This window comes from Amphiura filiformis, chromosome 5, assembly GCF_039555335.1.
Source record: "Amphiura filiformis chromosome 5, Afil_fr2py, whole genome shotgun sequence".
NCBI classification, from domain to species: domain Eukaryota; kingdom Metazoa; phylum Echinodermata; class Ophiuroidea; order Amphilepidida; family Amphiuridae; genus Amphiura; species Amphiura filiformis.
In genome coordinates, this window is record NC_092632.1 from 65734709 (window position 1) to 65762487 (window position 27779).

Consider the following 27779-nt stretch of genomic DNA (forward strand, 5'->3'; position numbering starts at 1 on the left):
TTTCTTTGAGACTTAAAGGGTGCAAAGATAATTTATTCAATTTTTAAATAGTCATTGTGACTGTGAACACAAAAAAAGGAAATTACTAAAATAGTTTGAACATTCTTGAAACATGAGTCTAATCCATTTCCTCAATTAATGGAAACTATTTATATTTAGTTCAAAAAATGTGTTTCACACCCATTATTTTCTTTTGTTATTGTAGCATTTTTTGTTAGTAATTTCAACTTTGCTCACTAATAAAGCTGATCCGTTAAGTTGCATCAGGGTGTCAAAATATCAAAATACACCACGCCATTTTTTGTAGGCCTAGTTAAATAAAAAGGCCATGCCTTGCCCTTGATAAAATGAAGGCAGCCATGCAGTAACAGAATAATGACAATGTTTTACCATTCATGAAAACATTCAATTGTGAGTGAGCTGATACAGCAAAACCAGTCATTTGATGCAAAATCAAAACAGATTAAAGGAGGATTTCGTGATCCTGGCATCCGCTTTTTATGACATTTTTTAGTATATATCCTCCCAAAAAAGCTTATTCCCAAAATTTCAGTTGATTCTGATTTTGCATTTGCAAGTTTTGCACGATTATGTGCAGTGGCAGTGTCACAGGGTGGGGGGAAATGCCCCTAGTAAGAACTCTTGCCTCCCCCTGTTGCCCCCCCCCCCAGTAAAAACCCACTTTTCCACTTTTTGCGGCAATTTTGCGCAAAATTTGTTGATTTTGCCCCCCCTGAAATTCACTTTGCCCCCTCATGTCCGCCCCCCAAAAAAAAAATCCTGTCGCCGCCACTGATTACACTGCTCCATAGGCCACTGTAGTAATTTTCTGGTATACCAGAACGAAATTTAAATTTGACAATATTTTTGCTAAATGAATTAATCGGCAAGAATTTTTAGTACATAAACATTATGTAGCCAGAGGTTTCCAGTGGTATAAATATCTCAACTTATTTTGAAAAAAGTGTGGGGATGAGGCCATGGATCACAAAATGCCCTTTTAACTATTAAATATGTTAAAATAATCACATTTTGAGAACTGTAATACCAATGTGACAGGATTTTTAACATAGTGATCTATTTATGACAAAATGGCCAATTTTCTTTGACAAAATGACCTATTTTGTTTGGTTCCATTATCATAATTATCATGGTATGGTAGGAACCTATTTCCCTATTACCGTATTTCGCCAAATAGTCGCCCCCCCTCAAATAAACGCCCCTCACCACTTTTTTCAACCAAGATGTTTCAAAAATGCAGATATTTCCATGCTATCTTGTGTAGTAAGCTTACCAAGTTAAGCACATGGTCGATAATAAGCGTCAATAATTGGCGAAAATCTGGATCAGAAACCCGGAAGTCATTTTAGCATTTGTGTTTAGTTTACCTAATGATTTTAACGGCAATTATCGTTCTAAAATTGACCTTGAATAAACGCCCCCCTTGGGAAAATGTAACGCCCCCGGGGGCGTTTATTTGACGAAATACGGTATATATATGCTATCATCAATGGCATAAGTTTACAACCAATTAACAACCAAAAATTGTAAACATATCGACAGTCGACACCTATGCTCATAATTCACATCATGACTAGAACTATCAAGCAAACAAACTGAAATCTAAAACTGGGTTTGCACCCATGACTTACCTTCTATGCTGTATGCTGGTGATATACATCCAACAAGTAGCACCACACTTGGTATACATAAACTGATAAGCAACAGCATATTGTACTGATGATTTCTTCAGATCCTGAGAAGGTTAGCAAACCTAAAACAACAAATTGGATACAAGATTGATAAAACTACCTGTTTTTATAATTTCATCTCTTCTGTGGTACAATTGACACTCTAACAGGTTCTAACTGATATAATTGTAACTGTAATAATTGTAGAATGATGAATCATATCATATGATCATTACCAAATAAGTGGTCCTGATCTGAAATAATATATACCAATAATATTTGGAGTTTGAGCACCAGTATTGCAAAACATATTAACAATCATCATTGAGTCCTCTCATAATAATTTAGAATTGAATTATATAGTGATGCAATGTCAACACAAAATACTTGATACCACTGATAACCCATACTATGATCACCGCAATCACAAAACAGACCTGTCCGCAATTCTCATTTTCAAAGATTCAATGAACTGTATACAAGTTATGGAATTTGGGCTGTTCTGGTCAAAATCCACACACCCCTGCTATGGAAAACATGACCTTAAATCTCCCACACCATCAGAGTCTATATGCCCACACACAGTGCAAATTTCAAATGGACTCCGCCATTCAGGCAACCCCTTTTAAAATTCATACTCCCTGTATGGAAGATTAAGGTCATGTCTTCCATAGGGGGTGTATGGATTTCAAATGGAACAGCCCTATAATTATGTTAGCAGTTGAGAGAGTGTAAATATTTGGAAGCATACCAAAAAAAAAAAAAAAAAAAAAAAACACCAAAACTTAAATGACAGTACTACATGTAGACTACTACAAGTAACTCACTTTTAGCTGTATTTAACACAATTCTTGGCAGACAAAAAAATAATGTTAACTTTCAAAGTTTTCTCAGAAAAAAATATAAACATACACTGTTTTACGATCACATTTGTAAAATTGCTACATAATTCATATCCGGAGATATTCCCAAAATATACGGACTAAATGATAGGGATGATTGCCTGCCTTGTTAGCATAAGCAATTGAGAAATAAATAGATCTGTTAATCATCATTTATCTGATAATAGCCATTTATCTGATAATAGTTTGCACTCCCTACGTGACAAATTCACACTTGTTAAGAGTTATGAGTGCAACCTTATCTGTATCTGTAGTAAGTACTACCATTCCATTGACTACACAACACTCCCTACTGGAATCAGGCGTGCATGCTCATGGATTTTTATAGTGCAGACAGTTTTGAAGACATTTTATGTCGGAGTATAATCTTTCATATTCTTTTTATTACATAAATATTTCAAAATGAGAACCCTGAAGTAGAATATTACTCACAAAATTGTTTTTTTATTTTGTCCATCTTTTTATGAAAATACTTGCAGAGGAAATTCAGTACTTTATATATTTAACTTTTTGACCAACTTGCTGTCCAGGTGCAAAGATTGGCCCAGTTGCTTGCCAGCAAATTGGCCTGCCAATTTGTTCATATTCAAATGAGTGCTAATTAGCGGGATGCGTAGGTTCCCACTGGCTCGGTAAACGGGAGCGATTACCATAAAACAGGAAGAATCACTGAACTATGGCAATTAATACCATGCCATATTGCTATTTTATCATTGTACCCCCACATACACACACAACATGAAATCAGAGGGGAGGCAGGAATTGGGGGGCATTGGGGGCAAAGTGAATTTTTTTGGGGGGGGGGGAGGGGGAAAATCTGTAAAAAGTGGAATTTTGTGCCACTGCCATTCCACTGGGCAAGTGCCAAGTTTGAGCCCTGGCAGGTGGATGTGTGTGTGAGTGAATCCTGAAAATTCACATACACTGTGCAAAAATCAAAGATAAACCACAAGTCAAATGGAATACAACCTCAAAGGGCAAAATGAGGTAAATTTGGTATTTGTAAGTCAATAGATTTGGATGTTTAAAACAAATTAAGTGTAAAATATTAATTCATGGCAAGGTCACAAAAGTTACAAGTGGTGGTAAAGTCACACCCAACAAAAAATTTCCCAAGTTCATGGTTAACTAATCAATTATGACAATTCAAAGAATTACCACATGGACATTAGGACCTTAGACATGATCATCTACTGGGGTGCAGTTCTTAACTCCCAGTATGTTTGTGCATTTGTTTAATGACCTTTGAAAATGTTGGGTACAAAAACTCATCCTAAACAACTTGAGGTCAAATTTTGTGACATTATTGTGGAATAGCGCTTAATAAACCATGCATTTGGGGATGAGAGCATTCTGGTCCGTAGTTTCTGATAATGAACTTGTGACCATAGCAATGTTTATATAGTAACCATAGATATAAACCACTTGTTAATTTTGATTACTGTACTTATTCATATTTGATATGCCCTATTTATGTAATGTATGAATCTATTATAGTTTTATACTACGGAAATAGAAGACTTCCATCATCATGTCCAATTGTGCATGATCATACTTATGCCACTATAACTTCAAAGTACTATTCATTCCAGGTCCAGTGACACCTTAATAATTTACCCAAAATACAGCGATTTTCACCCAAAAATATGCTCATGTCATCCAATTGATCGACAAAGAAAAAAGATTGGGGATGGCGAATGCACCCACATCAGCACTGCCACTGCTAAATTAACAGTTGTATAATATTGATAACCTAATAGTATAGTACATACTTTTAATTACATTCTAGTAGATCTGTCCTGATTTTTTGTTCCAATTTGTAGTGTTCAAAGGTGTATCTTGTAAATCAAAAGAGTATCTTGGTTTTGAAACAAATTGATACTTTACTACAGCTAAAAAAAATTTAAAAGAAAAATAAATAAATAAATGAGACCTAAAAAAAACCTACTAGTACTATACATAACCATAATAATAAATTCAACTATGCTGTTGGTCATCTATAGATCAAAACAGAACAGTTTGCAAATATCAAATAAAAAGCCAAATGCTCTTATGATATTCACAATACTAATAATAGCCACTTTTAGTTTCATTTAATTTGTACCAATAGTAGAGATTATTCAACTGTTGAAATAAATATTAATAATGTGAAAGCAAGTTTCTGCATAAGCTTACCAAAAAGTAACTTTCACAGACTTTCAGTTTCAAATGAGAACTACCTGCCGATTGGCCAAAAAGAAGTTTTCATTATCAATTGGCCCAATCAGCAGCATTGTTAGAATAATTTCACCACACAAAAAAATTGAGGTGAATTATTTGCAAAGCTCCATTCTGATTGGTGATTAAAGTGAAGATACATTGTATCATGTAATTGACCAATCAGCGGCAATGTTAGATCGACAGGTAGTGCTCAGGGGGTTAAGCCAAGTCTATTTGAAAGAAAATTAAACAACTACATTATCTTTTGATAGTTTAAAAATGTAAATAAAAATTTCAAAAAAAAAATTTAAATCAAAAGTCCACTTACCTGCAATAAGTACTGAGTTAAAATCCTTCCAAATTATAAATGATTAAAGCTAGAAGTAGTAGTTTATTATATCAGAGCTTTCCCTTAGTTTTCCTCCTTCATCACTAGCTTGCTGCTCATCAGTAATGCCAAGTGGCCACAGTAAGACTGACAAACAAATCATAAAGGCATCTCTTTTAAATAATTTGCACGCTAACTTTTTGTGATTGAGTCACTTTATTTACATATGATGAGTGTACTGTGTGACACGTGCTAGGACGAGGCAAAATGCAATACCAAGAATTAGTGTGTGTGTTGTGTGTGTAGGTGGAACTGTATGTAATGATTGGTTAACGTCTCTGAAACTTTAGCTGCTCAAAAATAGCTCTTAAAATCTAGTGAAAATTTTTCATAGAAAAAAAATGCTTGGTTGGGTGTTAATGAGGAGCATACTTAAAATGTCAACAACCAATTAATCTTAGATATTTTAGCTAAGATTATTGTGAGAACAAATGCCAGTTTGAGACTTTTACCAGGAAGGAAGGAAGGAATCAAAACTGAATGATGGGAAGTGCTTTAAACTACATGCATTTGCTGTCTGCAAACTCACTTTTTTACACTGGTTTTAATCTAACATTTAGTGGCGTTGCCAGTATTTGGGGGGGGGGGGGTATGGGGAAGTACATTTTAGAGGGGGAAAAGTAAATTTCAGGGGGGATCAACCAATTTTGCGCAAAATTGCCACAAAAAGTGGACATTTTTTGTAATTTGGGGTTTTTACTGAGGGGAGGGGGGCAACTGGGGGAAAGAGTTCTGAATGTTTTTAAAAATCTAGTATGCAATGGTTTTATGTGCTTTTGTTGTGTATTGAAATTTTTATCTGGCAAATAAAAGGAACTGAAATGAAAGTAACTATTGAACTATATATAGCCAGACAAAATAGAGCTACCCACCACCAATTTATACATATCCAAATGAGGGCAATGACATATTTACCATACAAATCTGTGGACTATGGCCCAGTTATCTCATGGTGGTGATACTGTTAACCACATTTATGTATATGTACTATCCACGATGTCATTAATCCCAGCAGTATTTTCACATTTTGTGAAAAATTAACACATTAAAATATTTTCTTGGTTTAAATTGAGCTCTTTGTTTGAATTGGTGGAAAGAATTTGCAAAAAAGTAAATGGTTTTCTAATAAGGAAATAAACAAGTTACCAAAACAAAAGAAAAGAAAACAAAAGTTGTAATCTCATAGTGACGTCCGTCCATGTAAGATACATGCATGTCATCATGGTCAATGAAACGTTTTATTCTGAAATATCAACAAGTATCTTTTATGACAACTTCTTTCATCATAATCATGCCCTTCATTTCTTCTACTTCCTGGTCGGCCACTATGGAGACACGTCAACTGCTCAGTGCCAGAAGTGGGTAAGTGCAATAGCTGCCATATGTAGATGAGTACAACGGAGAGTACAGTATGCTGTGTGTGAATTGGCAAATGTTCACAGGGCAGCTATTGCACCCACTTCTGGCACTGAGCAGTCGACATGTCAACATCACTTACTTATCAATGAACACAGTGAATAACCGTGACAAAACTTTCTCCTAAAAGTAAATCATGCCTGACTGGGAGTGATTTTACAGTGATAGTTAGCTATAGTTATAGCATGGAACAAAAGTTCATAATTAAGGTTGGTCTTATTTCTGTATTAAATTATTGGAAATTTTTTGGGCCTCATTACTGCTGTTGAAATTGTTGGTCTAGAGTATATAAAAGTATACATATTTAGAATGGCAAAGACAGGGCAAAGACTTGACAAATACATCAAATTTAGGCAAAAAATACCCAGTTTTAGAAAAAAAATTTTTTTTCAAAAGTACATGTAAATATCTAGGAAATGTACCAATTCTGTCCAACTTTGAATTTTGACCAAATTGTCACCATAAATGGTTGAAAAATGCTCAATTTTGCAACAAAATCATAAAAAAGCCAGATTTTTGCCCAAATTTCAACCATTTTGGGTAACAGGGTAAAGGAGTCGAACTGTATTTTACAGGATGGAGTGTCCATCTCTCATTAGTGATTAGGCCAGACTCCACCATGAAATGTTGTCCCAGCATTTAAGAATGCCGGTACCAATTTATACACCTGAGTGGAGAAGAGTAATTGAGATAAAGTGCCTAATAATCAAGGGCACAACACGATGACGTTGCCATGTTGAAGTTGCTCAAAATTTTTAAAAAAAATTAAAAACCCTTTCCTAGATATTTATATCTAATTTTTACTGAAGAAAAAAAATTGGTGAGGGTATTTTTCCAAAACTAAGCTTTTTTGCATAAATTTGACCTCACAGATGGATTCCTTAAGTTTTTGCCATTCTAAATATGTTTAATTTTATATATAAGCTAATAATATAGCAGTTATGAGGTTTCTATAATTCCAGGATAACCCAACCTTAAGGGCTTGGATAGCAATGTTTTCACATATTTTCTGTGGGACCTGAGAGCACATCAGACATATCGAATTACATTTTGAAAATTAGGAATTTTGTATTATATCACAAATTTCAAAAAATCTAAATTATTTGATATCAGAAGGACATTCCTCGTATTCAGCATGCAGTTTGGTGTGTCCAATGTGCTCTCAGGTCCCACAAAAATACTGTGCAAACATTTGCTATCTGATACCTTAATGCAAGTCAGCATTTTATCTGTAACTTGAAGCTACTTGAGTGCCCTTTATGCATCAATTAATTTTAGATTTGATTCATATAAGTTGTGTTGTAATATGTTTGCATTTTTCACCTGACTGTTATTATGTTCTGATTAGAAGGCTTCAACATGATGACAAATTAGTTGTCTTATCTTTGTTTTCATTAATTCATCGAAATGAAGTAACAATTTACAATAATTAGGTCATTTCACCCTTTTGGGTTCATCTGTTTTGGTTTATTTATTCTGATTTTTTATTTTGTTTAGGTCATTTCACCCTTTTGGGTTCATCTGTTTGGGTTTGTTTACTCTTATTTTGTATTTTGTTTGGTCATTTCACCCTTTTGGGTTCATCTGTTTGGGTTTGTTTACTCTTATTTTGTATTTTGTTTGGTCATTTCACCCTTTTGGGTTCATCTGTTTGGGTTTGTTTACTCTTATTTTGTATTTTGTTTGGTCATTTCACCCTTTTGGGTTCATCTGTTTGGGTTTGTTTACTCTTATTTTGTATTTTGTTTGGTCATTTCACCCTTTTGGGTTCATCTGTTTGGGTTTGTTTACTCTTATTTTGTATTTTGTTTGGTCATTTCACCCTTTTGGGTTCATCTGTTTGGGTTTGTTTACTCTTATTTTGTATTTTGTTTGGTCATTTCACCCTTTGAGTTTGTTTGCTCTTATTTTGTATTTTGTTTAGGCATCTGATTTGATTTATTTATTCTTATTTTGTATTTTGGTGTATCAAGTCTATAGACGAATCCAATTTCACGCATTCCTGCTCCTGAATGGCAGCCATTAGCCGTGACGGGTACCCAACTATCCCACCTAAAATGTGGGATGATGCGGCCTTGAAGGGTATTATAAACTGCATTCTATCACCTGTGTAATTACACGTAGACAAAAGAATGATGACAGTCTGGACAGTTTACAACACAAAAGGATCTAACATCGAATTTTAAGCGGGTTTAATCCACCCAATTGGGTACTCACAACACCTGTTTGGTGCATGCGGGTTCCCAAATATGGCCGACCAAATCCTGACCATGACTTGGCTCGTTGGATTCGTCTATATTCAAACATTATATTTCCGCATGGTTATATGAATATGGAATATCATTCCATCTATCATAAAGAGAGAATTTCGATGGTGTCTTCCTATAAAAAAAAAATGATAAGATCTCTGAATGCCCCTTTAACCAGGGATGAAAACAAGCACAGACATAATTTCCTGAAACTGCTTTTTAAAACATTTCCTGAAAATGTGTATTTCCCTATACTTTGTACAGATCCAAGCAAAATTTCCTGAAATCAGGAAATTTCCTGAAGATTTACATTCCTGATTAACATATCAACAGCCTGAGAAACAAAAATGAAACATATGATGACCAAGCGCATTATCAACAAATGCAATAATTAGGTCATTTCACCCTTTCTGTTTGGGTTTATTTATTCTTATTTTGTATTTTGGTGTATCAAGTCTATATATTCATTGGTTGGTTAACATATCAAACAGCATGAGAAACAAAAATGAAACATATGATGACCTAGCGCATTATCAACAAATGCAATAATTAGGTCATTTCACCGTTTCGGGTTCATCTGTTTGGGTTTGTTTACACTTATTTTGTATTTGGTTTATCTAGTCATTAATGATCTGCACTGTAGATCTGTACTGCCTACAAGCAAACAAATAAGACCAGAGTAACCTATAAACAGCCTATGAGAAATTACCACACCAACGCACATTATCATGATGACATCTAAATCAGTCTGAACTCTTAATGTTGGAAATTACATGTCTGTGAAAAGTCATCACAGAACACTTGTTGCATAAACTCTTAATATGCATCATTTAAATCCTTTTTCGCAGAATACTTGTTGAATAAAGAAATTAATAAAATCCTTCCGGAGGAGGGGGTCATTCGCACACAAAGTACTTGCCACCCGCATCTGACAACCTCTGAAGCGTACCCCAAATGTGGTGAGGGGGGGGGCAATCAGCCTGAATTGTCAAAAATTGGCTCAAATGAACAAAACAATGGGTCATTTTGCCAAAAGGTGGGAGCCATGTCCACTTGTCCCCCCCCCCCCAGAAATGGCACACACTGCAAAAACTACCCTAAATGGCATATAGTTAATAACAAGCTTTCCTTACATAACTTACAACATCTGCTCCTGCAGAAGATAAAGAGAAGCCATAGACAAGACACTATTCTTACACAAAAGACTGATTTCACCGTGATTCATTTTTTACTTCCAAATCAACTGGCAACCCTAATCATCTCTGCTTTTAGCTGGCAGGTAACCCTAAAGTGTATTATATTTTCAAAAGCTTCCCTTTTTGAAACAGTTACACCCTTTTCGACACTTTTTTTGTATTGGAGCGGGTGGGTAGCAAGTCACATAGTTAATAACCCCCAGGAATTCCTAGTACACAAAAAACTTGTATAAACAAGTACGGGTTAGTGTAGTGGTGTTCTCACTCCCTCCTCACCACTGTGGCCCGGGTTCAATTCCCCGCATTGCCACATTATGTCGAGTTTGGTTGCAGATGCATGCTCTTTCTCGCAGGTTTTTCTCTGGGTGCTCCGCTTTTCCTCTTGCTTCTAATCAAATTCAGTTGGCATCCCTTTATTTAAAATGTAGAAGCCTCTGAGCACTATTGGGCCTTGCCTGGCTTAGGCCAAATGTTATAAATAGATAAATAAATAAATACACTCTTAATCTTCATGACTAAGTCTTTCTTCACAGAATACTTGTATAAACTCTTGAACCTACTTCCAAGTCCTTCCATAGACCATACACCATTCTTTTTACAGTCTATGGTCCTTCAGAGAATACTTGTTGCATAAACTCTTATTCTGCATGGTACAACCAGAACTAAGTCCTACTTAGGCTTTGCAAGGACAATATTGCAAAGCTACCCTATGCCTACTGACCTGCTCCCAACCTGAATCCAGCACCTTTTGGCGACAGAATAAGTTTATGGTACAAAGAAGCGCGCGAAAAATTTTGCTATTGTGAAGTTGCAATTTTACTTTGTGGTCTATTTTGGTCATAGAGCCCTAAAAGAAGATGCTTACCACATTCTTTGGTCATTTGCCCCACTGTTTTAAGCCCAGTACCAACTGTAGTTTATCAGAATGATTTTGCCCAACTCTCATTTGGGCTAACCTTTAATATCCTCTGCATTTGAGTAGCACTGGTTCAAAGCCTCTATCCAACATTGAGATTGTAATTTGTATGGGATATCATGAGAAAGAACCAAATCTTGACCAAAAACTTACTTTCACCCAAACAAAATTAAAGCCTTTCAAATTGGTGTTATATGGCATTAACGGATTGACAATTCATAATAATTAATTAATAATAGGTTTTTTTTTTTTCACATATTCTTTCAAAAAATCACCTGTGTTTGGGTGCATTTTCCAATATTGTTGTCAAAATCCACCCAAAAATTGACAATTTGGGTGCTTTTTCCCCCTCCTGAATATTTATTCCACCCAATAATTAAGATAGGTCGGGTTACGCATATATGACAATTTATTTCTTGGCATAACTCTAAATGAAACTCCATAACACAAACTGACATGTTCTGTGAAGTGGGGGCATTTGTTACAAATTACCATGGTAATCGCTGATAATTTACTTTGAACTCGTACGCCTAAGTCTCTTAATTGCCAAACTACGTAATTAGTATTTCTATGAACTTGTAGCATGTAAACTACTGTATAAGGCAAAGTCCTGGGTGACCTTAGGGAAGGGGGCTTGGGGATAAGTCTGTCTCTTCTAATTATAAATAACTTTGGCATTCAGCCCATTCTGGAGGTCTTGCCATTTTGTATCAAAATTTACTTATTTTACTATATTCTAAAGGATATATTCAATAGCCTGATCGGAAGAAGGGGGGTTACTCAAATTTAGATGTGATGGGTGATGGGTATGTGTCTAATGGTGTCTAGAAGTAGTGGCCTATCAGAATCAAATAATGTTTAAATATCAAAATGAAAAAAAGAGGCCATTTGGTATAAAATTTTGAAAAAAGGTCATAGAAAATTTCCACAAAAATTCAGCAAAATTCTATCTTTTGTTCCAAATTTGGCAAATTTACAATACATATGTACTGAAAGAAGAGAATGTGATAGTTTGTGCATTATTTCATATTTGATGGCATTTTGATCATGTGAGACCAAAAAGCCTTACATAATTGTTGACGGACACACTGACTGACTGACACACTGACTGACACACGGACACACACAACTCGTATTGCCAAGGTCTTTTCCTTCGGACGACCTAACAAGGAAAACATCAATCTTGACAATTAAAGCCCCATTCAAATACATGTTTCCAATTTTTATGCAAAATGTCCTATTTTGTCTTTAATACTAACAAAAGTGCAAAACTGAACAGAATTTTGATGATTCTTATGATTTTCGGAATAAGGAAATAACTGAATAGGCCTTTTAAATCAATTCATTTCCATAAATAGTTCACTTGTTTTAATTTCAACTTAATCAACATCCTGACACTTTCAAAGAAAGAAAAAACTTAAGAAAATGTTGTCTTTTCTGATAACATAAATATTGCAACATGTTTCAAACAGATTATGCAAAGTGGAATGTTCATTTTGATTGGAATTGTATTCTAAGGATGAATATCAATTATCAATCAAATTCTAGTAAATTATAAGACAATTATAAGATGATGTTAACAGGAAAACAGGAAAACAAGAAAAGAAAACATGATTCAGACAATTATTGTAATTATTGTAATTCAAAGATCCAAAAAAGTTTTGACTGAGTAGGATATGATGGATAGGAATATAATAATATCTTTTTAAAAGGGCATTTCGTGATCCACAGCATCATCCCCCCACTGGAAACCTCTGACTATATAATGTTAATGTACAAAAAATTTCTTGCAGGAATAATTTGTTTAGCAAAGTTCTGAATTTCGTTCTGGTATACCACTTACCAGAACAAAATTACAACACATTGTCTATGGAGCAGTGTAATGCACATAATCATGCATAACTCACGAACGCAAAAATCGGAATCAACTGAAATTTTGGGGATAAGGTTTTTTCGTGGATATCTACTGAAAAATGTCATAAAAAGAGGATGATAGGATCACGAAATACTCCTTTAATATCTATATAGGAAAAGAAAATCAATCAATCTGAATTATCAATCAAATTCTATTAAAGATGGTAATAACAGCAAAACAAGAAAAGAAAATATGATTCCGACAATTGTGATTCAACGATCAAAAGAAGGAAACCGAATAGGATATAATTTGAAATATAATAATATCATTTTGACATATAAATCGAAAAAAGGAAATGATTAGGAAATAATAAAATAATATATTGAAGTCACAATATTTTGTTGTTATTTACTACCGGAACATTCATAGAACATGGGTTTTGATGGTGAGTCAGGACACAATATTCATTTTAACATCTAAATAAAAAAAAGAAGAAATGATAAGGAAATAAATAATATATTAAGTATAACTGTATAGTCACACTATTTTGTTGTTATTTACAACCAGAACATATTTACTTCATAGAACATGGATTTTGTTACACTTGGTGAGTAAGGACACAATATTATTCCTTTATTCATAGAATTTGTGAAGGTCAACTTCTTTTGTTTACAGGGCCTTGATTTATTGATCCTGATTAGCAATACTTTGCAACATCAATTCAGGTAAAAACACAGGTAAATCTTGCACGTGCAAGTTACATTATCATAGTAGACATCCCAGGTAGACATCATGGCCTACCTATGTTTTTGTGGAGCCCATAAAAATGGACATTTGTTTGAGCCTGGTCCCATCAGGACCCAAGCGTGTCTCCACACGAAGCGACTTTTCAACAAAGCCCACAGGTAAAGCTAGGCAACTAAGCTTCCAAGAGGTTTTTTGTGAAAAGTATTTTAGCACAAATTGTGAGGCAATGCAAGTAATAGAACACAGAGGTTTTGGTATTAATTACAGGAATGAAGCAGTATAAAGGCACCCAATCACTATGACCCTGTTTACATTAGAAAATTTTCTTCTTTCGACGAACCTCAAACGAAGATTAAAAATTGTTTTTTCCTAATGTGTATGCACTTTTCTTCCTTCGAAGATTAAAATTGCTTCGTTCACCGAAACTAAAAAGGTTGTTTCGACGAAAAAATACTTCGTTTGACGAAGCTAATTTTGTAATGTGTACGCTCTCGCTTCGTTTGATGAAGGAAAGTGATCATGTGACAAGTGACCTTCGTCAGGCTTTAATAATAGCCGGGCATTGATAGCTTCGTTCGAGCTTCGTTCATTTTCATGAAATGTGTACAGTGCAATGTCTCCGTTCGATCTTCTTCTTGCTTAATTAGTTAATTAAGATTAACTTATCTTCGTCGAATGAAGAAATTTTCTAATGTGAAAAGTTATAGTGGCATAGATTTTGTTTTTGACATTGGGGGGATGGGGTTGGAAAAAAAGTATAGTGAATCCAGCACCTTTTGGCAACATAATATGTTTATTGTACAAATGCAATATTTTACCATATTGAAAATAAATTGATGAAATATGGTGCAAAAGTATGATAAATTTGCGCGAAACACACACAAATTTGCACTAATGGAATTAATTAATATGAGGTTATTTTGGTCAGAAACCCACATACAGGTGTCAACATGAGGGGGGATGATTGTATGGATCATCCCCCCTGGCAGAATGGGTGGAATTCGAACCCGAGACCCCTTGCATGCCAGCGACACTTTATCACTGGCCAGCGAAACGTGCCTATATATCACTTCGGGCGATTGCGTCATCACACCACATGGGATGCACGCATGAACAGCGCATATATCAAGTAGTATTTTGTTGTACTTGGGCATGTTATAACGTTAAACAACTTTTGGCCAAGGTGAACAAGTTTATTTGTGAATGGCACAAAATCATGTCCAAGTGTGTTGGCAGAAAAATCATGACTGTACACTAATTTATTGCTTATTTCTGGCTGACTGATTTGAAATTTCTGGCTGGCTGATTTGAAAAAGGTTGCCCACCCGTCTCTTGTCTTTGTGATATGATAGGATCCACAACATGCTCATCTATCAGGGCACAGTTCTTTGACCCCAATACATTTGTACATTCACTGAATGACATTTGAAACTTTGGGTACAAAAACTCATACTCTGCAACTTGAGGTTAAATTTTGCACTATGATTGTTTAATTGATCACTTAGTCAATTTAAATCACTATTACTTTGGCAACAACTAATACTATGATTTTGCCCTAATTATTTGCACTCTGGTGTTCTTTACATTTCTCACAACACTCTATGTCCATGGAAACCATTTATTGTGTATATATCCTGAATCACCCTAACGTAGCCACTATGTGTATCTAACTCAATGAGCCATTGCAAATTTAGAGATTAATCAGCCATTTTGAAAGCGACATTACACAAACATCACTTTTTAAGAAAAAATGAAGTCACTGACTGTAAGAAGGGCAATTTGGGTCAAGTTTAACCTCAGGTCATATTTATGATTGACACTATGCAAATTAGTTCTAATGATTTCCCTTAAATCACACAAAATGTAAGTGAATTGGTTGAATAATGAAGTGAAGGCATTCCCTTAACTCTCACCCTTAAAGCCGTATTGTAGCACCCTTAAAGCCACATTGTAACACCCTTAAAGCCATATTGTTTACATTTCCAAAAGAAATAGAATTGTATTTTCTTTTCACAAAATGTTAGTTTCACTGCAAATATTTCCTCTTTTTAATTTGGGCCTTTGATGCAATACAAAGAAAATCACTATTTAATACCAGCGGCGCATATGTCACTCATTGGAACATGAATCGTGTCAGTTCTTTTGATATGTTACGACTACCCGCACACCATGTTTGTACTGTGTTATGAACATCGTGTACACGTTCGACTAATATTCCATTGTAATAATAATTTCAGACAGTTCCTACGGTTTATTCAAAATCTCTGAGTCTGATTTTGACAAAACTACAGCACCTAAAGTCTTGAATTTGTAGGATTTATTAGTTTACTAAAATACACTACAATCATGTAAACCCCTCCTGAACAATAGGGCACAGGGGAAAAATTTTGACTTTCGTTTTTAAACTGGTTTATTACTGGGGGATGTTGTTTACAAATACTTAAGTTGATTTGTAAGTTATTTTTGGTGAAAAATAACTTTCTCTTTTATTTCAGGTTTATTTCGCTTAAATTGCATTCACAAATTGAACTCCTTTTATGTCAAGGGATATGGTATGACAGGAGAATCGTTGTTAGTTTTGAATAGATGCTTTTTACAATTATTATCGACCCCATCCCAAGCATGTCTGTATGCTTGCAAACATGGTTCATATTTTCAGCCTTTTGGTATATCAATGATCCCTTTTTCTAGGCCAATTTTGGTGTAAGAATGGGTCATTTTGTCAAAATGTTCACAACATTTTAACTTTTAATTGAAAATAGTCAAATTTTGCCTCACTGTACCCAAATGTTCAAAAATGCCCAAAACTTGTGGGTAAAATTTGCCCAAATATTTTGACTTTTGGTGTTCCAATACATGGGTTCAAATTGGTATAATTGATGGGTTCACTTTCAAATTCACAATGGCACATCCCCTACCCAAACCAAAATTAAGTAATCAGTTATTATAAATTCATGGGGTCATGTTTTGACTGTCCTGATCTTATAGCACTGTGGTCCTGCATAATGTCCAGAAAAGTTTGAGTACTACCTTATAGAAGGTAAACAGCACTGACCATTGACCAACAATAGCATTCAGTTTATTCAACTATTAATCAATATGTCCAACAAATTAAAAACATTTATTGTTTTGTTCTTGAAGTACTACCCCTGGTAAGCTAACATTCCCTGGGACCCCATACATTGAGATACTATTTATAGCATTAATGTATTTAATTTGTTTAAATATAGCTAGGTCTACATAATAGACTTTCAAACATCACAGGTTTACAAAGGGTAGCCCTATTCCAGGGACCTCATCTATGCATCCCAGCACCCTAAAAATCAATGTTAGCCCATACATCACCCCCTAAAAAATTATACTTCATCATGTTCATATTGATAGCAATGGTCATACAGTCATAAAGTTCAGGCACAAGTGCAACCATAGATTAATGTTCCATGCCTGTGCCCTCTAAGCGTACTTGACGCCAATACAGCATTCAGACCTAGCAACATTACTCTTCATAACGCCTCAAAGTTTCTTTCGTAGACACGCTATTTGCGCTATTTTTGAGTCCACTCACCCAAACCTTACATATTGTCGACCCTGTCAGCAACATGCCCACATTCCGCGGTATGGGACCAACAAGAGGAGGACCTCAACTTTTTTTTTCAAAATTCTGATTTTTACACAACTGTAATGTACTTCATGATGTAAAATACCCTGTGAAAGACAAGGCCAAAGATGGTGTATCTGTGGCAAAATCTGTGATTTTGAAATAAATCTTGAGATCCTGAGTTTAATCAGCCTAGTAGTGCTGGGTCTCTGATATTCCCTCGCTCTATTCATAGGGGCATCGCGGTGTGCTAACGGGGCTAGTTCTAGCTCACTAGTTTGATCAGCCAATCAAATTCACTGATGCAAACATTCTCGATTTAAGCGCCGGAATAGTATAGCTATTTTCTTCATTTTACCTATTACAAAAGAAATCTTAGATACTATTATTTTTATCCCTGCAACACTATGATCACTTAAGATTTAATATTTATAAAATGCCTAGCAATGTCAGAAGAGACAAGTGCTCACATGGAATGCATTGGGCAAAATTAGTTGTAATGAAGTTGTAATGACATCCAAGCAAAAAAAAAAGTCTGGTTTTCCCTTTGGTTATTTGAAAGTGTTTATCAAGTTATCATGATGTAAATGTAAATATGTTTTATCAACATTATTTTCACATTGTTTTGTGAAAAAGGTTTTACAATGGCTACAACAAGCCTTCATAAACGTTTTGTCCACATCCAAGGTTCATCCAAAATAGGACATCCCGGTTTTTGCATTTGAAAACAATTTTCAAGTAAAGGGAATGAAAAAATGAAAAAATTTGAAGAGAATAAAGAGAAGTTAAAATAAATAATTGGAAAGAACAAAAATAAAAGCCAGGACAAGACAGGATGGAATAAAAAAATATCACACTTTGAATGTAGATTGACTTACCAGCAGATGTTCTGGTACAGTTGTACAGCTAGGCTACACCCTCTAGATTATGCTCAATAAAGCACACTTCTTCCAGTAATCCACAGCTAGGCTACACCCTCTGCTCAATGTAGCACACTTATATACCAGTAATCCACAATGCTACACCTGCACAAGTTTGCAGACCAACTGAACCCCAAATGACAGGTGCTCTCTCACCAACAACACTATTATAGATTCTGTGCACCAATTGCAAACAATAGCTGATGACATGTGTGCAAGTTAGGAGCTGCCAATTACACTGGTCACTGTAGGTAAAAAGAAAAAGAAAGCAAATTAACTTACAAATAAGGAATTTATGCAAATTATGTAAATAATACATCAAGGCTTCTGGTGTGAGCATGCTCATTACAAGAAGTTGTATCCCATAGTAACTGAATCAGCCCCCGGAATCAGGCATTTCTATTGCGATCAATTAGTAGTCCAAATGGCTGTGAAAATCAAGACTGCAAGTAGCATTTCTACTTACTGTTTGCTGTTTCTTTTACAAAAAGGAATGGCTAACTTCTTGAATTGCAGAATGCACCACCTGGCATTAACCCCATGAGAACTGCATGCCTATTGGTCAAAAAGAAGTTTTCATTATCAATTGGACCAATCAGCAACATTGTTAAAATAATTTTACCCCACAAAAAAATTGGGGTGAATTATTTGCAAAGCTCCATTGTGATTGGTGATTAAAATGAAGATATCATGTATTGACCAATCAGAGGCAATGATAGATCGGCAGGTAGTGCCCAGGGGGTTAAGCATGCATGCCGCATGTGCCACGCAAAACCTAAACTATGATAAAGATGATTTCATGATCCTTGACAAAAAATGATACTCTAAATCATCTCTTGATCTCTAAATCATCCCTAAATCTTATCTTATCTCTTATAAAAGTGTCAAGTCATGATTCCTTTTTAAGCCTATATTATAAAAATTTTAATACAACTCTTTTGAAGTCAACCATTGCAAACCCTAACCATAAACCGTAAAATGCACCTTGTAATGGTCTATGCCCTAAATCAATGCCATGCTGCAAATGGTTCACAGACCACAACATAAGAGGCCAAATCTGCATTATTTAAGAATGTTGGGATTCACCTTATTTAATTACAACACAATATTTGTCATTTTGTTTAGAAAATTGACAACAAATGACCTGAGAAATTTCACAAATTTCCAGTGATGGCCCTTATGCAGGTCCCAATCTTGAGCCATGAGCACATTTCTCTCTCCGCTTAATGTTTTGAGTTGAACCCATTGAATACTCTTCCAGATGCATTATACCACTCAAAATAGTCAGAAGGCCCCATCTAGTAGGGCTACAGATTGGAAGCAACTCCATTATTCATTGACCTGTGCCAGATTTTGCCAGAAACACTGGATTCCCTGAACAAGTATGTTAAGGGTAGACGAGGTATTGTTGGTCAAAGCAGCCAAGAAATTGATTTCCATTATCTAAATCAATATATTATTGAAAAATAACACTTTGATGTTTTGCATAAGTTCATTCTACAAATCCTATACTTTGAAAACTTGCTTGATTCATGTTGTATATGAGTTATGTACATTTTACAAAAGTGTTGTTGTTTCAGCCCTCTTTACAACATAACTCAAGAACCACAGGACATATAAACGTATAACTGTGATATTTGAATTCTTCTACACACTCGCTATGAAATGATCAATGCAATTTTTGCCGAAGCTCACTACCATTCGGAAGATGCTGTGAACTACCAAATCGCAACAGTACAGTTTAAAATAGTTGTTAACCTTAAAAAGACAAGTAGAGATGTACAACATACTTTTATCCATACCCACCAAGTCAATGTGAAGTAGACCGTCTGCCATACAATTAACAATACAATAAATAGGATTTATATAGCACCTTAGCATAAGTATGAACAAAGCCCATACTACACTTTATACCTGCAATGTTACAAAACAAGGCAAACAATAACATTGAAAAAACTGTTGCATAAAGTATTTGTAACTCAACTCAAATACAAGCCAAAATTGTGACGTAGAAATTATGACGTAGGTATGTAATGCTGTATGTCACCTGCCCATGGACATGCGTAAGTTTCCACTTCTAAGAAATTGAACGATCAAATTTCACTATTTTGTTTGAATTTACTAAGATTTGGATTCTCACACGGGGCCGGCCGACCTGGACAATTCCGATAAATACCAACGATAATTAGATAGGTCAATATTTTTCAATGTAGAAACGTTAAACCATTGTTAATTGAATTGCTTGTTTAACCTACAAATGCCGTTGTCTTTTCAAGGATGTTTGAATTTCAGCGGCCTTTTTTGTGTGGTCACTTTCTCTCTACGATCTCACAATGACCCATCAAATACCAACATCTCAACTTGCGGTTTCTAAACAAAAGATTTATTCAAACATCAAATTTGCTGAAAAATTAAAGGGTTATTTTTGTGTTATAAAAGGTTTCTAATGATAACAAAGCATGTTTATTTTTGTTTAGAGTTGACATAGGGCCAAGGATGGTGGCTATTACATGGGAATTCAAATGTTTGATTGAGCACACATCGTATTGGTATTAGAAGAATACACTGCACCTGCAGCAAGTAACTAATCTTTGTATGCCAAGCAGTGGTGTAGTGACAGTTAAGTGAAGGTACCTGTACAAAATGAACTGCCATCTAGTATATGCTTCAGTAAGGCAAAAAAAAAAATATTGTTGTGTTGTGGGAAAATGGGAAAGTTGGGTCGGACGGTCGGATTTTTTTTTTTTATTAAAATTGGGGTTTTTAAGCCTTCAGTTTTTAAAAATCCCTCAAATCTATATAAATAAAAGGAAGGTTGCCCATCTTGTGCGCGAGTGTTCTCCGAATTGCCTAGACTTTCGGTTTTGATTTAGTGGTATAATGATCGGGTACATATTGCCATTTTTCCATCGGACATTCGTTTTTGCAAAATTTGATGGTAACTAAGAGAATAACATAAAAACCTGTCGTGTTGCTATGCAAAATCGCATGCAGTGGCATTGTGGGTAATAAGGACAGTGTGAACCCGTAATAATATTTCCATTAAAAATCATACGCAGAGCAACATTGCCCTGTTTTCTGCCAACTGCGAGGTGGCCAAGAAATGATTCAGGCTATCTAGATGCACAACATCGCGTACTTTAAGAATGATCTTACGAGCTTTTCGTCCCTACGCAGAGCTACGCACCCGATTTTCCGCCACTGCACCGAAGTTGGCAGCCAAGAGATTAATACCCCGTTTACATTGGGCAAAAGTCGTAATCGACTTAAGCCGTATTTTGAATTACGACCGCAAATTAATTCGTTTGGTGGGTGTTTACACTGCATCGGCTTTATTCAATTTCAAATTCGCATTCACGAATATCGAATTCGTTTGTTACCAATGGTAACGGCAGGTAAATACGAATTCAACAACGTGTTCGTTTACATTAGCAAAAAGTCGTAATTAATGACGACTTATTCGAATTCACTTGAAATGAATGATGATACAATTCATCATTGGAATTACGACTTTTGAATTACGATTAATTACGACTGTGCCTGTTTACGTGTATGATACTGAATTAAGTCGATTACGACTTTAGTGAATTCGATTACGACTTTCGCCCAATGTAAACGGGGTATTAGGCTACGTCGCGTGAATTTTATTATTAATTCTAGGCCTATGAATCGTCGTTTAGTTTTACAGCCAAATTCATACGGGAGATTGAGGAATATCTGAGGAACGCATTGCACTTTATATGGTTGAAAAGCGGTCAAGACCAAGAATTGGCCTCAAAATCAGTGAAAATATGGTTAAAACCGGGTTTTTCCGGGATTTTTGTTGTCAAAACCCCAGACAAACAAGTATCTATGGTCAAAACTCAGTGGTAGCGCGTACCGTAACTAAATGGCAGCAGCGGCGTTGGCGTTAGTGCGTTGCCCGTGCTGAGCAATGTGACGCGCACGTCGGGGTGCATAATACGCTGAGACCAACTTTCCGTGCCAGAGAAAGAAAAGAAAGGAAGACAAAACTGAAAAGGTAGGCCTATGGATGGGTCGGGTTGTGGATTATATGCATGGTACTGGATTAGGTTAAGAGATTACCCGCCAAGATAATAAAAATCGTGAGGATACGAGAGGAAAGAAGGAAGCTAAAAATGAAAGAATAAATAAATAAATAAATAAATAAATAAATAAATAAACGGGAAATCACAAGCTAAGCAGGAATATGAAAAATGGGAATAAAATGTAGAAAAAAAGCCAAAACTAAAAGGAGAAATGTAAGAAATGGTAGATTTATAAAATAATGCATGGGAGCGGGCTCAATAAATGAATAACGTGGAAGCGGAAATCACAAGCTAAGCAGCATGGGAACAAAATAGACCTATGCAAAAGAAACTGAAGAGAAAGAAAGGAGCTAAATGAATTAAAAAAAGAAAAGAAAAAAGAAGAAGACAAAAATGGTACGGGTAGGCCTATTATACGGGTTATGGTTACAGTAACTATTATGAAACGGGAGCAAACTAAAGAGGGAAAGAAAGAAACTAATCAGGAAAATTAAGGGGAAAAAAGAAGTTAAAATTAGAAACTAATCAGGAAAAATAAGAAAAATAAATAACAACTGAAGGAAGCGGAAATCACAAGCTAAGCAGCTAATAAAAATGAAGCTATAAAGGAAAGCGATAAGAAAGGATAGATTTAGAAAATAAAGGAAATGGGGTTAGGCCTAGATAGATAAATAACATGGAAGCGGAAAATGACAAGCTAAATAGCATTTTGTTTTAATGGAAACAAACTAGGTCCGTGCAGAAGAAACTGAAAAGAAAATGGAAATGCAAGAAGGGACAGGTTTAGAAAAATAAAATTTACCTTTCAATGATTCTACCTTTTCAGTAATTCCTCCTGTTTTAGTGATCGCTCCCATTTACTCATCTAGCGGGGACCCGCGCGAAGCGCGGGTATCCCGCTAGTATTAAATAATGCTTCTTCAATTAGGGGACATTTGTCAATTTTGACTTCTGGATACCTGTTAGACATCAATTAAAGACTATTCTTTCAATAAAATATTAATTATAAGTGAAAAACATTGATTTTTTGAACAAATCTGTTAAAATCATCATTTAAAAAAACCTGACCCTGATTTTTCAGGATTTAGGGTCGGACGGTTGAGGGCAACACAACAATTTTTTTTTGGCCTAATTGTTCAACAATAATTCAATCATAATACCTCATGCTTTTTGTCAGGCCCATGGGGGGTACATCATACATGGTGCACCAACCCCCCTCCCATCTGCAAAAGTATTAAAAAGTCCCAAAATATCGCCAAAATCAGGTTTTTTTACGTTTTCTGGTAAAAAAAAGTCCAAATTTTGAAAAGAAAGTCTCTTTTCTTACAAAAGCGCCCCTCCTGAAAAATCCTGTATATGGACCTGCTTTTTGTTCTTGATAATATCGTAATTTATGCTTCTGTATAAAGGCAATCCACAACAAATGATTTGAAATAATGCATGTCTTCTTACTGCATGTTACACTAGCTTCAAAAATTTCAGAACTGTAAATTTTCATGACCATATTTGGAATCAGCATGAGAAATGTACAAACAAGCCTAGTATTGGTTTAGTGGTTCTTATGTATTATCTTAAAAGATAACACTTGATATTTTTAGAAAATATCTCAAAACGTGGACATTTTATCTTGAATCCTATGGCCAGCATGCAGAGCAATCAAGGTTCATTATGATGGGAGGTGTCATTACAAAATAAGTTTTTTTAAAGTTTTACTTGCTCCCTAACTTCACAGAAGGTGATCATGTATTGCCGTACATCATGGCATACCCCCTTGCTTTAGATTGTAATATTAATGGCAAAAACTTTTGACAGTTGTCACACACATTTCTTTCACAGTATAATTCAGTGAAGAATTTCAATTCATAGACAAATCATTGTCTGTAACTAATTTAGTTTCCAATAATAAATATAACTGAAAGTCCTATTTTTGTGCAATAGTTCTATTCATAATAATATTTGCTGCTTTCACTTAAGGGCTGGGGTATGAACGTTTGGACAGTATTTATTTTGGGACATTAGAGCACATCAGACATATCGAATTGCATTCTGAATACGAAAAATGTCATTCTGATATCAAATAATTTTGATTTTTTGAAATTAGCAATTTAATACACATTTTATGGCAAATCATTAAAATTGATATTTTTGATATTTAACAGTACTTGAAGTAAACTTTATAAATCTGATGATTTATACTTAAAGTGTATGTAGGTGGGATGAAAAGCCGACGATCAATTGAAAATTTTGACCTTTATATTGAAGATATGGATTTTTTTCCCAAAACACCAAAAAAATTAGGTCTTTTTGGGAAAAAATCCATATCTTCAATATGAAAGGTCAAAATTTTCAATTGACCGTCGGCTTTTCCTCCCTGCTACATACACTTTAAGAATATATCATTAGATTTATATAATTTACTTTAGGACTGTTATATATCAACAATTTGAAAAATATCAAATTTTTATAATTTGTCATAAAATTTGTATTATATTGTGATTTTCAAAAAATGAAAATTATTTGATATCAGAAAGACATGCTTCGTATTCAGAATGCAATCGATAGGTCTGAGGTGCTCTCATATCCCACAAAAAATACTGTCGAAACGCAATAAACGCTCATTTTAGATCCCTTAAAGGTTCAATGGAGCATGGCAGTACCCAAGTATAGAACTAATAAGGAGGTTAACTTAAGAGGGTTCAAACCTGCGACCTATTTTGGATGGAGACTCATGTCTTGATAATTGGAAGTTTTTCTTAAAAACAAGGAAATGCTAATTTCTCTGTATAATTTGCGGACAATTAATCCTTACAAGGAAATGCAAGCTTCTTGAAGCTTATGTCTTGTAATCAGATCTAAGTCATATATTGACTAGCTGGTAGTAGTTGCTAGTTGGCTGACCTAGTGGTCACTTTGATAAGATAGGGCAATTGAGGCCAAACCACACTCAGACCTGGATTTCCTAGGTGCCTTCAAGGATGCAGTGGTCAGCATGGTCAATTGTTATCTAGCCCAAGCCTATCAGATCCTGTATCATTGGTTTCACTGAAATTTAGGATTCAAATGTGACTGATCAGTGCATTTGTGGCCTGCTCACACATAACCTGGAATATATGTTATAGGCACACCTAGTCTTTGTCAAAGGTGACTCGCTATCCTTCCCGACGATCCTTGTCAAGTGTGGGGGGGAGCAGTGAAGCCGGGACAGCGATCGCTAAGGCTATGGCACACCTATACTGACTTATGAGAGAAAAGCCTTCAGAAACATTCAGGGATGCAAGTGGCCGGCAATTGCTAAAATTCATGAAAATCAAATTGGCCCTTGGCGAAACAGTCAAGCACTTGTTCGTGGCATCAAACATTTATGGGAGTATCACCCCCTCCTTAAAATGTTTTTGCTCTTTTTCCGGAGGGGGCACTCAACTTTAGAAGTGACAGTATGTGCCTGTCATTAGGTCCCTTTTTTGAAGTCGAATATACCCAATGATCCACTTTTTTAAAAGCCATACCCGATGCTCCCCCTTTCTTTTTAATTCCGGCTTCCAAAATGACCCCTTTTTTTTCTAGAATTTTATCACCAAAATGCTATAAAATAATGCAAAAAAATGCAAATTCTCTTATTTCAGCACATTTGTATTGTATATTTGGCAATTTGGAACAAAAAATAGCATTTTGCTCCATTTTTTGACATCTACCCAATAATCTGACCCCTCTTTTTTGCATTTGTTACACCTAATCTCGTTTTTTAAAAACAATTTATACCAATAGTGACGTAGTATTCAATACTACGTGACTACGTCACTCATGACAGAGTCATCTCATTTAAATAAAATTCTGTCCTCCATAAGGTAACACGGGGGAATTCGCATGATATAATGCAATAAAACATGTGATAGGTATGAATGGTTGTGGAATCGATCTAGAGACCTGTCCCTCTGTCATCTTAAGCTATCTTAGAACTGTCCTCCAACATGGCTGCCATTTCAATTGTTATACCATCACTCTATATAATTACTCAACATATTATTTTAATGGTTGGTCTCCAAAATAGAAAACAGAACTTGAACAAATTACATTTAAGAAAATGATTGAATAGAAACACACAATGCAGACTATAGAATGGGGTAGGTAAGATGCCAAGTCCATAGCTTCGCAGGAGTATCAGACTAACAATCAACACAAATAACAGTTTAAAAGTGAGGATTGTAGTGAGTAATCAGTCCTTTTGATTAAATACATTTATAATGTGCTTGCCATTTTCTACTATTGTAAAATATACATTGTGAATTAATATGAAATTATTTTAAAATAAAATGTGCATGTAAGACGAGTTAATATAGCCAATTAACTAAAAACTGCAGTGTATTTCTTGATATTAATAATAAGCATGGGTAAAAGGCAGAAAAGACAAAATTTGGAGTAATGAAGTTAGAGGAGGGAATGTTTTTTGCTGTTTCAGTGTACATGTTCTCATCATTGGTTTGGTGGACTGTCATGAAACATGATGGATGTAAGCATGATCCTAAAAATGCCTTTCACCCAAACTAATTACAAGACCTCTTCTACATTGAGACTGTCTTTCCCTTTTAAAGGGATTTTTTATTTAAAGGTATACCACTGGGACAGTTCACATTTGCTCACCTCAATGATACTGGTTATCATCTTATCATGTTGTTCTAGTAAATCCAGCAAATTGAAGGATCCAAAATGTGTTAGGTAGTAAAGGGATTAAATAACATGCAAGAACCTACAAAGAATTAAAGATAAAGAAAATATGCATGTATCAGAATCAACAATCAACTTATTGTATACCCCAAATTCTTTGTACTGTCTTTCCAGCAAACACAAAAATCATCACCTTCATAATCAGTGTTCGAAATATGCCTCAAAAAGTTACAGGCCACACAGGCCTGTAACTCTGAAAAGTTGCAGGCCCGGGTGATAAGTTACCGGCCAAAACTTTTTAGAGCTTATAAGAAATTATAAGCTGGGACACATATGAAATTATTTCCGTCAATTACAAGTTACAACAAGTTCAATAGTGATGTTTTAAACCAAAGAATTATTTGTCATGCATATTTAAAATAAACTGTATAGTTATAATAACAATTCTGAATAAGTACCTTAGGGACGTGCAGGGTACTACGGGTAGTTTTACCCCAGTTCCCGGGTATTTGTCCCAGCTGTAAGTTTGGGAGTCTAAACTAAAGTTCGAGTACGCCCCTCCACCGTAAACTTCTTACATAATTGAATCATGATCCACAGGCTCAGGCTGTTCAAAACGGGCATCTCATCACAAATGTGATGCGATCAAGCTAAATGAGTCTGATGTCGATCAAAATCAAAATTCAGTTTTCAATTTAATTACATGAGCTATTCTCAGAGCTTTATTTTGTTGAAAACACCATCATAATTAGCCTTACAGTTCTAGAGATATGGCCAATTTAGTGTTGCTCAGAACAATAAAATACAAAGGAAGTTGAATACTATTATTGGCTATATCTCAAAATCAATATTCCCGACATCCGACTCATTTTGCTTGATCGCATCACAAATAAATATGACAAACTATGCACAGAATAAAACTTAAGCTGATCGAAGCGGTGGTTGAACTGTTGAAATGCAAGATTGAGACTGATTTTTTTGGATTGAAACT

The 27779-nt window shown here is 35.1% G+C and overlaps 1 protein-coding gene across 3 annotated transcripts in view; it reads right to left on the reverse strand.

Moving 5' to 3' along the window:
- The window catches only part of LOC140153570 (cytokine receptor-like factor 1), a 47693-nt gene extending 20821 nt beyond the window's left edge, over nt 1-26872 (reverse strand). The window contains exons 1-4 of one of the 3 annotated variants that reach the window (XM_072176349.1): nt 26765-26872; nt 18036-18322; nt 5121-5267; nt 1653-1774 (exon numbers count right to left, since the gene is read on the reverse strand). In XM_072176349.1, the coding sequence (XP_072032450.1) occupies nt 1653-1731 (79 nt within the window). In that variant the 5' untranslated portion in view covers nt 1732-1774; nt 5121-5267; nt 18036-18322; nt 26765-26872. Of the gene's footprint in view, nt 1-1652; nt 1775-1927; nt 2089-5120; nt 5268-18035; nt 18323-26764 lie in introns of those variants that run through there. The other 2 variants (XM_072176350.1, XM_072176351.1) reach the window with 2 other exon arrangements.
- Nucleotides 26873-27779: the final 907 nt, after the last annotated feature.